General features: G+C 36.0%; 1 protein-coding gene across 4 annotated transcripts in view; it reads right to left on the bottom strand.

The window, feature by feature from the left end:
* Nucleotides 1–2299: 2299 nt before the first annotated feature.
* Nucleotides 2300–16319, bottom strand: part of UGGT1 (UDP-glucose glycoprotein glucosyltransferase 1) — a 161551-nt gene continuing 147531 nt past the window's right edge. For 3 of the 4 annotated variants that reach the window (XM_054575075.1, XM_054575074.1, XM_054575076.1), the window contains 7 exons: nucleotides 15599–15683; nucleotides 14419–14601; nucleotides 12860–13020; nucleotides 11654–11768; nucleotides 8627–8743; nucleotides 8094–8262; nucleotides 2300–6644 (listed from right to left, as the gene is read on the bottom strand). In XM_054575075.1, the coding sequence (XP_054431050.1) occupies nucleotides 6619–6644; nucleotides 8094–8262; nucleotides 8627–8743; nucleotides 11654–11768; nucleotides 12860–13020; nucleotides 14419–14601; nucleotides 15599–15683 (856 nt within the window). In that variant the 3' untranslated portion in view covers nucleotides 2300–6618. The remainder of the gene's footprint in view (nucleotides 6645–8093; nucleotides 8263–8626; nucleotides 8744–11653; nucleotides 11769–12859; nucleotides 13021–14418; nucleotides 14602–15598; nucleotides 15684–16319) is intronic. The other variant, XM_054575077.1, reaches the window with a different exon arrangement.

The raw sequence follows: 16319 nt of genomic DNA, 5'->3' as shown, positions 1-16319 counted from the left end.
GGAGAGTGAGAATAAAGGGGGCATACCTCAACATAATAAAGGCCACGTAAGAAAAACCTATAGCCAACGTCATACTCAATGGGCAAAAACTAAAAGCTTTCCCACTAAGATCGGGAACAAGACAAAGATGTCTGCTTTCACCACTTCCATTCAGTGTAGTATTAGACGTCCTAGCCACAGTGATCAGACAAGAAAAAGAAATAAAAGGCATCTAAATTGGAAAGGAGGAAGTAAAACTGTCATTGTTTGCAGATGACCTGATAATGTACATAGAGAACCCCAAAGACTCCACCAAAAAACTATGCAACCTAATAAGTGAGTTTGGCAAAGCAGCAGGACACAAAGTCAATAGTCAGAAATCAAAGGCATTTTTGTACACCAACAATGAAATATCTGAAGCAGAAATCAGGAAAAAAAAATCCCACTTGCCATAGCAACAAGAAAAATAAAGTACCTAGGCATAAACTTAACCAAGGAGGTAAAAGACCTGTACACAGAAAATTTTACAACACTGAAGAAAGAAATTAAGGAAGATACAAATAAATGGAAGCCTATACCATGTTCATGGATTGGAAGAATTAACATCATCAAAATGTCCATAGTACCCAAAGCAATTTATAGATTCAACACAATCCCTATTAAAATACCAATGTCGTATTTCACAGACAAAGGACATTTCAAAAACTTATATGGAATGATAAATGACCCCGAATAGCCACAGCAATGTTGAGAGAGAAAAACAAAGCAGGAGGGACCACAATACTGGACATCAAACTATACTACAAGGCCACTGTAATCAAAACAGCCTGGTACAGGCACAAGAACAGACACATAAATCAATGGAACAGAATAGAGAGCCCAGAAATAAACCCATGTGTATATGGTCAATTAATATTTGACAAAAGGTGAAGAAGCGTAATATGGAGTAAAAATAGCCACTTCTACAAATGGTGCTGGGAGAGCTAGACACCTACATGCAAAAAATTGAAATTTGACCACCAGTTAACATCATACACAAAAATACACTCAAGATGGATAAAAGAAGTCACGACGCCATAAAAGTCCTAGAGGAGAACATAGACAGGAAACTCTCAGATATCCCATGCAGCACTATTTTCACTGATATGTCCCCTAGAACAGGGGACATGAAGGAGAGAATAAACAAATGGGACTTTACCAAAATAACAAGCTTCTGCATGGCTAGATAAAAGATCAGCAAAATGAAAAGGGAGCCCATGGTATGGGAAAATATATTTGTCAATGATACATCAGATGGGGGTCTGATCTCCAAAATATATAAAGAACTCCCATGACCCCACTCCAGGAAGACAAACAATCCAATTAAAAAATGGGCAGAGGACCTGAACAGGCACTTCTGCAAGGAGGACATACGCAGGGCCAAGATACATATAAAAGGATGCTCTTCATCACTAGCCATCAGAGAAACGCAAATTAAAACCACAATGAGATACCACTTCACACCAGTCAGAATGGCCATCATAAACAGATCAACAAGAACAGGTGCTAGTGAGGCTGTGGAGAAAAGGGAACCCTAGTACACTGTTGGTGGGAATGCAGACTGGTGCAGCCACTGTGGAAAACAGTTTGGAATTTCCTCAGAAAGCTAAAAATGGAACTGCTTTTGACCCAGCTATTCTACTGCTGGGATTATACCCTAAGAATTCCAAAACATCAATTCAAAAGAACCTATGCACCCCAATGTTTAAAGCAACACCATTTACAACAGCCACGTGATGGAAACCACCTAAGTGCCCATCAATAAATGAGGAGATCAAAAAACTATGGTACATTTACACAATGGAATACTATGCAGCAGAAATACTACCCTTCGCAACAGCATGGATGGTACTGTAGAACATTATGGTAAGTGAAGTAAGCCAGGTGGTGAGAGACAAATACCATTTGATCTCACCCATATTGGAACTTAACAAAACAAACAAGCAAGGAAAATATAACCAGCAACATTGAAAGAAAAAAGAAACCAACAGAAACTAGAGGGAAGAGGGGCAGTGGGGGAAGAAAGGGGAAGGGTCAAATCAAGGAACATGTTTGAAGGACACATGGACAGAGCCCAGGTGGGCAGTGATTGAGGGAGAAAAATGAGGATGCGAGGGCAGGGGAAAGTGGTGGTGAGTAAATGGAGAGAAATGTATTTGAAAAATTAAAAAAAAAAAAAATGAAGAAGTTGTTTAGATAAAGGTCTCCTTAGTGTCTGGGGCTGCTGCTTTTTTCAGATAAAGGGGTGCAACTTTGAGTTGTAACAATCTGCCCTTCCTAAACTTAAAACTGAATGACCAGACAGTTTTAAAGAAAAAAAAGTTTATTGTGTTGACCAGACCTTATTTTCATTACAGTAGCAGGAAATTCATTCACAGTTCACTTTGGGTGCCGAGGGCTCTGCAGACATTTGAGCCCAAATGCTTGTTCCCAAGCAAGGACAGCACCTGAACCTATGTTGCATTTAATAGACAAGAATGACAATAAAATAGAATAGTTTTTATCAAGAAGGATTTTCTTTTTAGGTACACAGTTCTTTTTAAATTCTAACATTTTTCTTTGTTTTCCTATGCTTACATTGTTATTACCAAGGATAACTGTTTGGAAAACATGGTACTTGACAATCTTTTCTCAAATTGTTGACCTTAGGTTAATGTATTCTGACACTTTCATTCTGAAAAGAAATTATGCCCATTGCTTTGGAAACCTAAATCATTACAAGTAAGGCAATGCCTTAGTTCATACTCTAATTTTTATCCTACTTAATTAAATCTTCTACATTTGGCTTTTATTGTTGCTAAGTAATTGGGAAAGACTCAAGAGATGGCCTCCTGCTGGCAAAATCATCACTAGAGAGTTTAAACCTTATGAACTACTTCTGGAGAGCATGCAGCTGTTTAAAACTGACTTTGTGGTTGCTTTCATAAATTGTCAGCATAAATGAGGGGGAGGGATCCTTTACCTAGTGCACTGTCTCACTGACACCCAGAAGTGTCCCTTCTGTATCAGATCAAGAGATCAAAGACCAAATAATAAAAGAGAAACTGGTATCCTGCAGAGATTCTTTGAAATATCAATGATGACTCCACTTAATGAGTCTAATTGGCTTGAATTCAATCACATAATTACCAAAGTCCTGATAGAGATCCTTCCTCACATCAAGGCAGAGGAAACATGAATTTAAATTAAAAATATTATCCCACCAAACTAGACACATGACAGCTATATGTAAGTTAATTAACTCTAATTATCCCCCAAATTTTCCCCTTTATAAAATCAAATATTTTAAAAAACTAATTATAAAAATTACATGATATATAAATTTAAATAACTTGTACAATGCACCCTCCATTTGTGTTACCAAGAAAGTTTCCATTAGGTGGCTCTACCAAAACATTTACATTTCCCTGAAATCTGATACCACAGTACTAACATTTTATTCAGAAAAATGGACTAGATATTCCTTTGTAACTCTTTAGTTGAATTATTTCTATTAATCATTCATGACAATATTAGAAAAGGACCATTTTTAAGTCCTTACAGGGGACATGTGGGGGAAAAGGAATCATTTTATACTCACTGCTACGAGGGTGGTGTCTGACCAGTTCCAAATTATGGCATCAGTGAAGTAAATTCCCAGCTACAGGAAACTGAGATTTCCTTCCTTCCTTCCTATCGCTGGGCCCAGTCTCTTCCAAAAACTACACTGTCATCCCTAGCTTTCAGCCCTTCATCCAGGTTAGTCCCCACAACCAGATTAAAGTTGTTCACTCAGGCAAAGCTTTAACATGGTTCAGAATGTGAGGAATTAAAGGACAGCAGAGTAAATTAAGCTCCATTCTTGGAAACCATTTCTTTCTGTATGAAAAATCTTTGTTCTCCCAAGAGCTGTGTTCACACAATACATCAGCCAACCACAAGGCATGCACACTTAGTGGGTAGGCAAACATCTGTTTGCTTCAATTTGAAATGCCATTTTGACAGATTCAACACTTTATCAATCTTATGAAAAATAAACATGCCATCACTCTCAGTGTGTCGGTATTGAGTACAGTTTTAAAACACAACATAGGAATGCACCCACAGCCCTAGCAGCAGGCTGTGTGCATAGGTTTTGATCTCAAAAATCACTGTTCATGGAACATAAAAAGTCACACTGTCCCATGGGTATTCTGGCATGTCACATTATTTCATATCATTCTGACACTGATTCAGGAAGAAAATTTTCTATTATGGCATAATGAGAGAGAAGAAAAAAACATTACATACAAATGGTGGTTAAAAACAATGCATTGCGATCAGTTTCCAGAAGCTTGGATGTTTCAACGTAATCAATCTTTGCATCTTGGAAAAAAAGTCTCTTCTACCTGTCTTTTCGGTCACAATTTGCTTTCACACAGTAGAGTCAACAAAGCTGACCAAAGCCAAATTTTAGTGGGAACATCATTTCCTAGGGTGTAGTTTTGAAAGATGTTTATGCCACTTGAATCAACAATTACTGGAAAGTGAAGGAGGGCCCTAGGCCATTTCAGAAGCAAGCTGGATCTTGCATATTTAGATTACACTATTAATAAGACCTTGTTTGGGGTGGTGACAAACAAGGGCCATGAGGACATACATACCACACAGAGAACAGATTTCACATTGTACCTTTCATGAAATATGTACGAGAGACCTGGCAGAAAGACATAAGGAAAAGGCAGTCTGGTTCATGTCCCAAGGGAACCAACATTTAAAAAGTGACTTTGGTATTTTCTGCTCAATCTCTCAGAAAATAAACTGGGGAAATGCACAATTCTGCCCATGTTTGTAAACAGAAGTGGCAGCAGCAGAAGACTTAGAAAAACTTAAATAACTCAAAGATGAAGCTGCATAAACATTTTTCACTCTCATGGATTCTATATATCTTTATCTGCTCTGACCCAGTGAGGAGCTGGGCAGCGGGAACTCATGCTACAGCCTTGGTCAACAGCAGTGATTCTGAGGGACCTTTTTTAGTCATGGATCAATTTATCTAAAAATCTTCTGAGCTTTCCACCCCAATTTTTAATGGAATTATAGAAGCAAGCTCAAAAGCTCCATCAGAGTGCTTGAGAGACTCCTAAGCTAACTTTTGCATGTGAATATGGAAAAAATAAATTGTTTGAAATGTTATAAAACTTTGATTTTTTTTTTTAAAAGACTGAAGATTAATGTTACCTGGCTTAGAAAAGTGAGGATTTAGGTGTCCATTTGCACACCTCCTATTTTTACAAAGCAGGCAAACATGAGAGTTCGCAGCTGCACTCCTTCTGCTTTCTCAGGGAAGGTGAGGGGACAACCTGGAACTTTGCACCCCACAGACCAGCCATATACCAGAACACTCCTCATGGGAGTCTTCCAGGATTGCCCATTCACCAGGACACATTGCTCCAGGCCATTCTGGGTAGAAACACAAAAAGCCATGACTAAAGGGCTAACGTGGCTTCAAGATGTAACTGGGTAGAGTTAGGACTGGTGGAGTGCTGAATTTCTGCAAGTCAAAGGCCACCCACAGCATGAAGCTGAAAGAAATATGGAACAGTGTTAAAAAAAAAAAAAAAACACATGAATTACACTGTTCACACCTCTGCTGCTCTCAAATCTGAGTCCTTTTGTAAAGAAAAGTCAAAGCCAACTTTCCTGTGTCTCAGAGAGAAAAATCCTCAGAGGAGGAGAGGTAGCCCTCAGCCTCCACGATGTGTCACTAGAGGCCTTACTATGGCTATATCCAGTAAAGAAATCCATAACAACATTTCTTTAGAAAGTGGAAAGAAAAAGCAAATACTTTAAAAATAGAAAACTTATTTACAAAATAATTACCTAAAATATTCAGTGAAGTTGGGTGGGGAATCAAAATAATGTTTTCATTTCAAATTAGTCACAATGGTGCTGATGGTTTATAAAAAAGAACAGCAAATTTCTGGTTTTCCTCACCACCCCCTGCAACACCCCAGAGCCCTCCTGCTCCTGGGTGTTTTCCCATACCTTCACCCTAAACCACCCTTATGATGCCCACAATTTGTTTATTCTGAGCCAATCCTGAAGACACAAACTGATGGCTGGGTCTCAATTCAACAGTGGTGTAATGTTAGGGGAAGAATGCGGGAAGGGCACAGGAGCACACTGGCATAAACCTCGAGATGCTGTAGATGCTGGACAAAGCTCCTGCACATAATGCAGGCTGCAGTTGGACTCTGCTGCCAGTCAACAGAGGCGACGAAGAGTGGCGGCTCTCGCTGGTTTGCTCCCATGACAATGTGGTACCTGTGCGCTCTTCAGTTTGTTGTTTTGCTCCCACTGCCTTTGCTATTTTCCCTTTGGGCTAGAAGACTGCTCTTTACAGAGTACTCAAAGATCAGCCACTCACCATCCTCTGAGGTACAAATCCAAGAAAGCCTCAACTTCAAAGACCCACAGCCCACCAATGTGCAGGAATCAAAAGTCAAATGCTCAGCATCAAAAGGATCTGGGCACACCTGCTCAGCCACTTCATCAGCAGTTGTACAGACAGATCAGAAAAAACTAGCTTTTAATATAAAAAGTGTTTTTCAAATGGTGCAATCTCCTATCCTCTGACGATCATAATTCTTCATGTTTCTGAGGTCCTACAGAAAAAGAGAATCATTAAAGAGAAAGTGGACTGTCATCAAGTTATAAAAACAGAGAGTGGGCATTTTTCTAGTACTGTAACCTATTGTTTGTGCCCAATTCTGCATTTTATCTCTCTTTTAAAATTTTTAGAAACTCTGGTTTGGTCTGTTTGAAAGCAAAAACAAAATAAAGAAGACATTTTGATTTTTACATTGGAACTATCAACATATCCCTACTTAATGTGAACTGTTTGCAAAGAACAGTACTCGCTTTCAATAAAATGCACATTTTTGTCAGGATTCTCCTTTTTTTAAATTTAATAACACATAAACATATTCCTATGTAGCTCATTTACCATCCTCTGTGCTTGGATGTTTAAATTTTTTTCAACGCTTTTGGTTTATAAATATTAGTAAAATAATTTGTCCATGTATATAACATTTTTCCATATGTTAAATTATTTCAGGTAAATTTACGAGAGAAATTTTTGAGGTATAAACATTTTAACTGTGCCTGATGACTGATTTACAGCTTTTTAACAAGGACTGCTATAATACACAGGAAGACCCAGGCAATTTCACCACCATCTCCCCAACAATGGCCTCATGAGTATGAATATTTTTCTGTGTAGTACATATTAATGGTGGATTACTTTAATCTCATTACTATTTCCTCAAATTCATTTATTATTTGTTTTCTTCTTATTTGAACAGTAAGTCTACATTTTTTGCTCATTTATGGAAATCTGTGAGGTTTTACTAATGAATTTGAATTATTTTTATGTTAACTATCCAAACTTTTAGCTGCAATATTTAATATCATGATATAGTCTTTAAGATATTTAGGCGAATCACTCAAGAACCATGTTCTGTGACTGCTTTTTTAAAATTAGTTTTGAGCTGAATAAATGTTATAGAGTCCAGCTTATTAATACAAAAGGTCATTTTTGTATTCTAATGATTTGTTTCAACTGGCTACCATTAAAGATATAGACATAGTAGGAAAAGCACTATATGCAGACTTAGACCTCTCTATTCTTAGCCTAAATTAAATACAAATACATTGTCAATCCTAAATGTGTTCATTCACTAGTGCCTGGATAGATTTAATGAAAACACCAAGGAATCTGGTAAGAGATTCCAATATAATATCATGTTTGGTTTTTATTTATGCATCATAAAACTGATGAACCGAAGTAACAATAATCACAATGAAAGCACCCTTTCTCAAAAAAAAGAAGGGGTGGGGGGACAGAAGAAAAGGGCAGCAACTACATTAATAAATACCACTGTTTAGATGGCCAAACTAAAAAAGGAAAGTGAAAAATATACACTGGATAATGTCGGGATGGAAGGATTATTAAGTGATTTTTTTTCCTTTTATTCATTATTCTGTCATTTTTGCAATGAACAGAAGTCAGTACTGTGAAGAAATACCTCCTCAAAGCCAAAATTTGTCCTTACCTTCTTGGGGTGGTTCTTTTGTCATCTTCTCCTTGTACAGTGCTCCTGTTTCTTTCTCCCTCTGAAAGCGAATCTGTAGTTGCTTGATCTCCTGATCATAATCTTGCCACTCTGGGACAATGCGAACTGCTGCTTCTAGCTTGGGCTCTTTGGTCATTGGATTATTACACTGTGAAAACCAAAATGGCATACTTCAGCTGAGCTGAAGAAAGGGAACATTACATAGAATTCAAAGGTGTTTCTGTTTCAAGTTCTAACTGGACAAAAAGAATACCACTGAGGAACCAAATGCTAGATTAGCAGAAACAAAAGTAGTACTTCCACTGCTTGTAAATAGTGAACACAGCCTCATCAGACACTAGAGGACTGGCTTTCTGCTGCAAGCACAAAAAGGTCTGCTTACTGTAAGATGTTCGACAGTCCCTAGGCTATGCAATTGCAGAGAAAGACTACACAAGAATCCGTGTATTAATAATTATCTAGTGACACACCCCCCTGGACTAAGACACCACCAAGAAGCTCAGACAACTCACCAAATCTATAGTTTTTGCCCTTTTCTTAGAGGCATCGTCACACCACGTTTCACACCAAAGCCATTCTTGAGGGAGTGATTTAATTGGCACCTGATGGATCATGTTATTGGGCAAATCCTGTTTGGTAAAAATAAATATATAAATAAATACATAGTAAATTAGTAATGTTAGCTGTTCATAACATTAAGTGTGCCAGTCACAAATTTTTAGAAATATAAAGGCCTTTACCAAAATTCTTTTTGGTAAGCTAAAATGGAGAAGCTAAAATATTTACAGTGTTTTGAAAACAACAAAGTTTAGAGGATCCATAAAACATCCACCCATAATAAGCATCTAAAAATCTTTAGCTTAACACTTTCAAATAGCCTGCACCTAGAACTTCCACCATGAGGGCAATTCTAAGAAAAAAAATATTACTATCTTTTAAAGTCAACTAAAAATAGAGCTTGGTTCTTATATTTCAGTTTTGCTTAAAGGAAACTGAATTCATCTTGTCTGCTGAGGCCTAATCCCAAATGGATGACATCCACATGTTTTCTAGCCAACTGTCCTCTATGCTTTGAAGCTTTTGTCCCAGGAAACCTTTTGAGTTTGACACAATAAAATGTTCCATTGTCCTAAGACACAAATAGCAATACGAGCCAGCAATTCCACTTCTGGGGATGTACAGAAAAGAAGTGAAAGCAGGGACTAAAATAGATGCTTGTACACCAATGTTCATAGAGGCATTATTCACAATAGTCAAAAGGTGGAAGTAAATCAAATGTCCATGAACAAATGAATGGATAAACAAAATATGGTATATACATATAATGAAATATTATTCAGTCTTAACAGGAAGAAAATTCTGAAACATGCTACAATATGAATGAACCTTGAAAACATGCTAAGTGAAATAATCCAGACACAAAAAGAAAAACACCCTTTAATTCCAAAAGTACTTAGAATAGGCAAATTCATACAGACAATGAAATAGAGGTTACCAGGGCCTGGAAGAGGAGAAAAGGGATGGTATACAGTTTCTGCTTGGGATACTAAAAATTTCTGGAGATGGACAGTTACACAACGTTATGAATGTACTTAATGCCACTGAACTGTACAGTAAAAAAAGATTAAAATAGTAAATTTTATGTTATATATATTTTACCACAATTAAATTTGTTACTTATGAACTCACACTAAGGGAAATTAAAGGATATTCTTCAGGTAGATAGAAAATGACTCTATGGAAACCCAGAAATACAGAGAAGAATGCATCTAACCAAAAGGGTTAACTATGTGAGTAAATCTAAATCTAAATAGATGCTGAGTATACTAAACAAGAATAATAACTTTTTCTGAGGTTTAAAATATAGAGAGATCTAAAATACAAGGCAACAGGCATTTAGGTTGGGATATATGGAGTTAATGAGTTTCTAAGGCAGTGCTACTTCAAATGTGGTACGCAGACTTGCAGTAAGGCACTTGAGAGAAATGAAGATTCTTGGGCCCAACCATTTATTTACTGAATCATCCTGTGCAAATGGGGCCCAGGTATTAATGCTTTGGTAAGTTCTCCAGGTGATTCTTTTATGAAAGCCAAAATTTGAGAAGTACTGTTCTGATAGTTTTGCACTGTGTGGTAGGTGAGTAAAATAAACCAATTAATATTAGCCTTTGCAAAGTCAGAAATGCATAATACTATAATTGCTAGAATAATCATTAAAAAGAATTGTGAAAATGTGTATAGCTTAAGCTAGTTGAGAGAAAATGAAATTATAAAAACTCTCAATCTAAAAGAAACTAAGGAGAAAAAAATACAGAACACGTGTAATAAGTAGGAGTAACATAGAAAAGCCAAACTTACGGGTAATTACATTAACTATAAATTAGCTAAATGTTCAAATTAAATGATTGTCACACCCAATGAAAAAACAAACAGACACAAGTTATTTGTAAGAAACAGAACTAAAACATCAGAATAGGGAAAAATTGAAAATAGAAGGATTTTAAAAAATATAATGTAACATTAACCAAAAGGAAAAGTAATGTAGTTGCACTAATATTAGAAGAAGCACAATTTAAGACCCAAAAAGAAAAAGAAAGGTATAACCAGAGATAATAAAAGCTTCATTTGTCAGAAATATGAATATGACTTCTAAGTTTCTGGCCACTCAAAAATGTAGTCTTAAAACACATAACGCAAAGTTTGAAAAAACCAAAAACAAAGATTTTACAGTAAAGAAAATTATTTTAACACAATTATCTCCACAACTAATAGAAAAGAGACAAAAACCATACAACATATTGCTAAACATAAATGAACCCATATACAAAAATATTACACCTAACAACTATAGAATATAAAACCAGATGAAATGTTTACCAAAACTGACCATATGTGAGTCAAAAAGCAAATCTCAGTAATCTTCAATGCCTTAAATCACAGAGAATTCATTTCAGATCATAGAACAAATGTGATAGAAATTAATAACAAAAATATAAGTGGAGGTCGCCACCATTTCAGCGTTTTGTCAAGAGTTTCTGTGCCGAAAGAGGAGTTCCTGCTGACTTCCATGTGGGCAGCATCCAGATGGCAAGCTGTTCACAGGATCCTGCTTGGTAGCCCGCCACAAAGCAGGTGTGCTCACTCTCTGAGCAGTAGGAAAAGGAGCTGGAATGCGGCCTGATTAAGAACTGAGGTTTCTTACAAAAGACAAGAGGGCAGGAGACGATGCCATCCGCACCTGCACTGCTACTACCGGGACAGGGAACATCACTTAGAGGACAGCATGGCTCAGAGCAAAGCCCTCTTATTAGGCCTTTGACATTTTTCACTGGTGTGTCTTCTTTTGAGGACAAATAAAAATGTCACACACACAAATACAAAATTCCTTCCCATTAAGAAACAAAACACTGTCCCAACAGAGGAGTGAAGAGAGAAGAAAATAATACACCATTTTCTGACACAACATGGTATACCCATGACTGAAAGTGTTAACAAAACAAAAAAAAAAACCAAAAAAACAAAAAACAACAGGTGCTTACTTGATCAAGATTTGAAAGGCTGTTAGGATCCTGACTCAGACCTTGGTACTGTCCTCTGAGTCTGTCACCAGCAGCTATTTTCCTAAACTTCTTCAGATCAACAACATACAGTGCACTGGATAGAGAAGATTCATCTGTTATAACCATGGATTATGGCATAAAAAGGAAGCCCACTTTATAATGGAAGAGGTTAATGGGCAAACATTCTGGCTTTTCTTTGAAAAGGTGAGCTGAGGCCTGATGGTGGACCTCAGGATTAGTAATATGCTACTTAAAGATGACTAAGAAAATTACTACAAAACCCATATTCTGCCACCACAAGCTGTTTGTCATTTTTCCTTATTTAATTGCCTTTCAAAAGAAATAATGTAATCTCTGAACAAAAGACTTCTAGCCAATGTCAACAGGTTGGGTATTAAAAGCTATACTAACTGCTCAATAACCATTAGTCAAAAATATCCTGATGATGTTTTAAATGCTGCAGGGGAAAAAACAAGAGTTATTTTTTTGGACCAAAAACAAAGTTTAATAATAATATGACCATATCCCAATGTTTATCTCTGTTATGTGCTGTTTCCTACAGGTCCCCAACCCTCCAAATCTTCCAAATCACACTTTGCCCAAAGAAGATAATGTAGTGTTCATCAGAAAAGTATCAAACACATACATATGGTTTGACCTAGGAGTTATATTTCTAGAAATTTATCCTACAGGTATACTGAAATATACAAAATAATGTATTTAATTATTCAGTGCAACAATGTATGTCCGAGCAAAAGACTGTAAATATAATAACACTACTGGAATACTATGTAGACATAAAAAGGAGTAAGGTCTCTCTCTATATATATAATAAGATTCACTAGAGATATTAAGTTAAAAAAAAAGCAAGGCATAAAACTATAAATAGGATGGTATATTTTGTGTAAAAAAGAATTCATATTTTGTGCAAAGAAGTCATAATTGTTGTTTATGTAAAAATTTAAAAAACTCTGTGGGGCATATAGTACATTAGCAGAGGAAGTTATCTGTTGTGGAATGAAAACTAGGTGGAAGAGTATTAAGATTTTTTTTTCACTGTATGTTTTTAATTATTTTTATTTATGAACTGTATTAATATATTACTTATTCAGTTTCAAATATACAAAATTAATTTAAAGAAAAGAAAATTAAAAAACAGTGTTAGGAGCAGTTCCTTTTCATTACCTGATATGGTATTTCCGCCCAGCTAAGTGACTGGCCCAGTACCCTGATTTCCAGAACCTGTAGCCATCCATTTCTTTTCGGCTATCACAGAAAGGAGTATAACCATAAGGGGCACCATCCAAATTGAAATCCCTTAGCTCTTTCAGATCTGTTCTTACGATCTGGAGAAAAATCACAAAGTCATTTGTTAAACAATCATGCAGATAGCAGTTTCCTGAAAATACAGAGTACCTCACTGAAGGAATCCTGGAGGGGAGCATTGTGGTTAATGGCACAGGCTCCAGAAGGAGACCCAGTCTGAACCTGCATTCCTCCACTGATTAGCTGACTGCCCTCACCAATGGGTAAGACACTTAGCTTAGTGTTTAGCACACAGTAGTCTAAGTATTCAAAAAAAGTAGAAATAAACAAATTTATATTGCTTAGCTTCTCTGTGACCCAGTTTGCTCATTTGTAAAATGGGAATTTCACAGGGCTGTTGGGAGGTTTATGTGAATTACTCTATGGACATATGTGAAACAACACCATTTTTAGTTTGTATGTGAAATGAATTAAGATAAAAAAACTGCATACATGATATGGCCTGGCCAAAAAGTCTGTTTAGTTTTTTCCATAAAATAAAAGATACATTTTTCACTTTCACCAATCATTTTATATATTTGGATATTTTTAGTATGTTGGCTACGTCCTGTGTAGTATAACACTGAATGCTCTCAATAAATGCCTCAATTTGATCACTATCACCTTCAACTGGTCTAAGCCACCATGGAGCCTTGTTCAATGAGAACTCTCCAGCACAAAGCTTCACAAACCAATTTTGACATGTTGGATCAGTCAACACACCTTCTCCATATACTGCAACAATCATTTTTTGTGTTTCAGTTGCATTTTTACCTTTCTTGAAAAAATAAAGCATAATATGCCAAAAATGTTGCTTATTTTCTTCCATCTTCAATACTAAAATGGCTACACAAAAATTCATCAATTTTGATGTTCTTTTTTTTTTTTTTTTTTAAAGATTGTACTGCTTTTTAGAGAGAGGGGAAGGGAAGGAGAAAGAGAGGGAAAGAAACATCAATGTATGGTTGCCTCTTGCACCTACAACCCAGCCTACAACCCAGGCATGTGCCCTGACTGGGAATCGTATTGGTGACCCTTCGGTTCGCGGGCCAGCACTCAATCCACCGAGCTACACCAGCCAGTCTTTTTTTAAATGCACAGTGATATGACAACTGTCACAATACAATCTAACAAAATTATTTTGAATGAACTAAGCCACACTAGAGCCATCTTATGGAAAAAAAAAAACGTGAACTTTTGGGCCAACCCAACATAATGACAGCTACGTAGAAGAAACACAGAAGAAAATATGAAAAGGAGATACATCGAATGCAAATTTTAAAAATCATCACACCTGGGTGATACCTTTCTATATATTCCAAATAATGTAAAATAAGCATGTATTTTTCCATAACTGGAAAAATAGAATCATTCAAAAAAGAAAAGGAAGTCTAATGCCTTTAATATAAACTGTTTAAACTTGGCCTTTAAGAACTTACCTGATCAGCATCTACAAACAAGAATTTGTCAACAACCAGTGGGAAGAGCACATCCAGGAAAAGGATCTTGTAACCCCAGATGATGCGCTGCTTTTCAGTCTGTTGATGAAGCCACCGGGGCCATTTGTATTGAACGAGCTCATATTGGAAATTATATTCATTTGCCATATAAGGTATAAACTCCTATTTTTAGACACAGGGAACACCAAACAATCATTTACTTTGATAAGTAAATGGACTTCATAATCATAAGACAACCATCATGATTTTGGCACAAGTAAAACACATTTACCATAACAATGGTCTAATAAAATTTGACCCTTGACTCACCGGTGACTGTTAAAAAAACACATAAAAACTTTTGCCAAATCCCCATTTCCTTGACTTCTGAGCACTACATGAAATGACAGAAATCTTTAAGTAAAGGCTTTTAGATAACTAATTTACATTTGTGCATATGCATTTAAGAGACATAAACTTAATTTGTCTAAACTTGATCAGTAAAACATTTTTTGAGCTTCATTTTTAAGCCTTTCTCTTGGTTAGGTCTAACCTAGGGAATGATAGGGCAAACCCAAACTGAGCAACTGTGTTGCCATTAAGTCTTTACTATTCTAAATACAAGTACCTTCAGGGGACCAGATGTGAATTACTTACATTAGAAGAGAAATTACTAAATACATAAAGAGTTGTTTAGTAAATTCTACAGAGTAACAACAATAAAAAAAGATACAAATAAATCAGTTTAGATGACAAATACTAACTTATATAAATAAAGCAGAAAACTTTGCAAGTGTGTTTTTGTTTTATACAGATGAAGCATTACTTCTCTAGATGACTGGGTAGTTGCTCATGCTTATGAAAACCAGCATCATATTTTCTAATTAAACTAGGACATGCACGCTCAAAAGAGAATGTTATTTCATCAAAGCAAACAATACAGACTCTCCTCCTATTCTTCAAATAGGACATAATTTTGCGTTCAGTTTTATAACAGCATTCCCCCAAAATGGATCAGTCTGGAAGAGTAATCGACATGGAAATATGCAATTGAATCAGGGTAATTTAATAAAAGGAAAATTTTAAAATTATATAGATAACATAGAAATAGTAAAAAGTACATTGTACAGCAAGTATCTCCTTAATATAAGAATGCTTTCCTTTTCCCTAAGGAACAAACCTTAAATGTGGGGGACAAATAATTCTTCAGAAACCAAAATTTCACAGGAGTCTCGGTATTCTTCAGTACTGATAACATCATTATGCTGTCAAATAAAAGCAAATAGTACTAATAATCTTCCAAAAGACATTTTAATCTCAACAAAATCAAGTAGTCAATTACAAGATCACTAAATGTTCTTCAAGGCAGAGCTAACTAATGGCTTAATTGGACCAAGGGAGACCCTTAGTAATGGAAAATGGAAAATTGCACATATTCCTTCCTGTAAATGTATCACTGAATGAGAAAGGAGTACTTCTCACCTACAACAGCAAATGTTTTAACTATGTAACATCTTTAAATAAACTGCTTTATGAACTGATATATTAATAATGATACAAATTAATAATGGAGGTTGTGATTTATTGACTACATCACTCTAACAAGAAAGTCTGTAAAGCCATAGCAGCTCTGTGGGAACTGGCCTGCTTCTTACAACCTGTACTGGAGACCCCTGCCAAGGGGAAGGTAAAGAAATGGCAAATGGTTAGTTTCAGGAGTCCCTATTTTGAAAACAAACAAAAATACTTTTTGAGTAAAGGAATTTAATTAAATTCAGTTGCTACTAACATATGATATTACTATTTTAGGTCAGATATTATTTCTTGGAAATAGGAGGTCTAAACCATTAGTAAAATGACATTTTGATTATTTGCTATAGTAAATTTGTAGTGGGAAATTA

Source organism: Pteronotus mesoamericanus, unplaced genomic scaffold (genome assembly GCF_021234165.1).
Source record: "Pteronotus mesoamericanus isolate MK-2021 breed Mesoamerican mustached bat unplaced genomic scaffold, CSHL_Meso_final contig_27, whole genome shotgun sequence".
Classification (NCBI taxonomy): domain Eukaryota; kingdom Metazoa; phylum Chordata; class Mammalia; order Chiroptera; family Mormoopidae; genus Pteronotus; species Pteronotus mesoamericanus.
The sequence above is the reverse complement of the archived record's forward strand: the minus strand, read 5'-3'. Positions and strand labels throughout refer to the sequence as shown.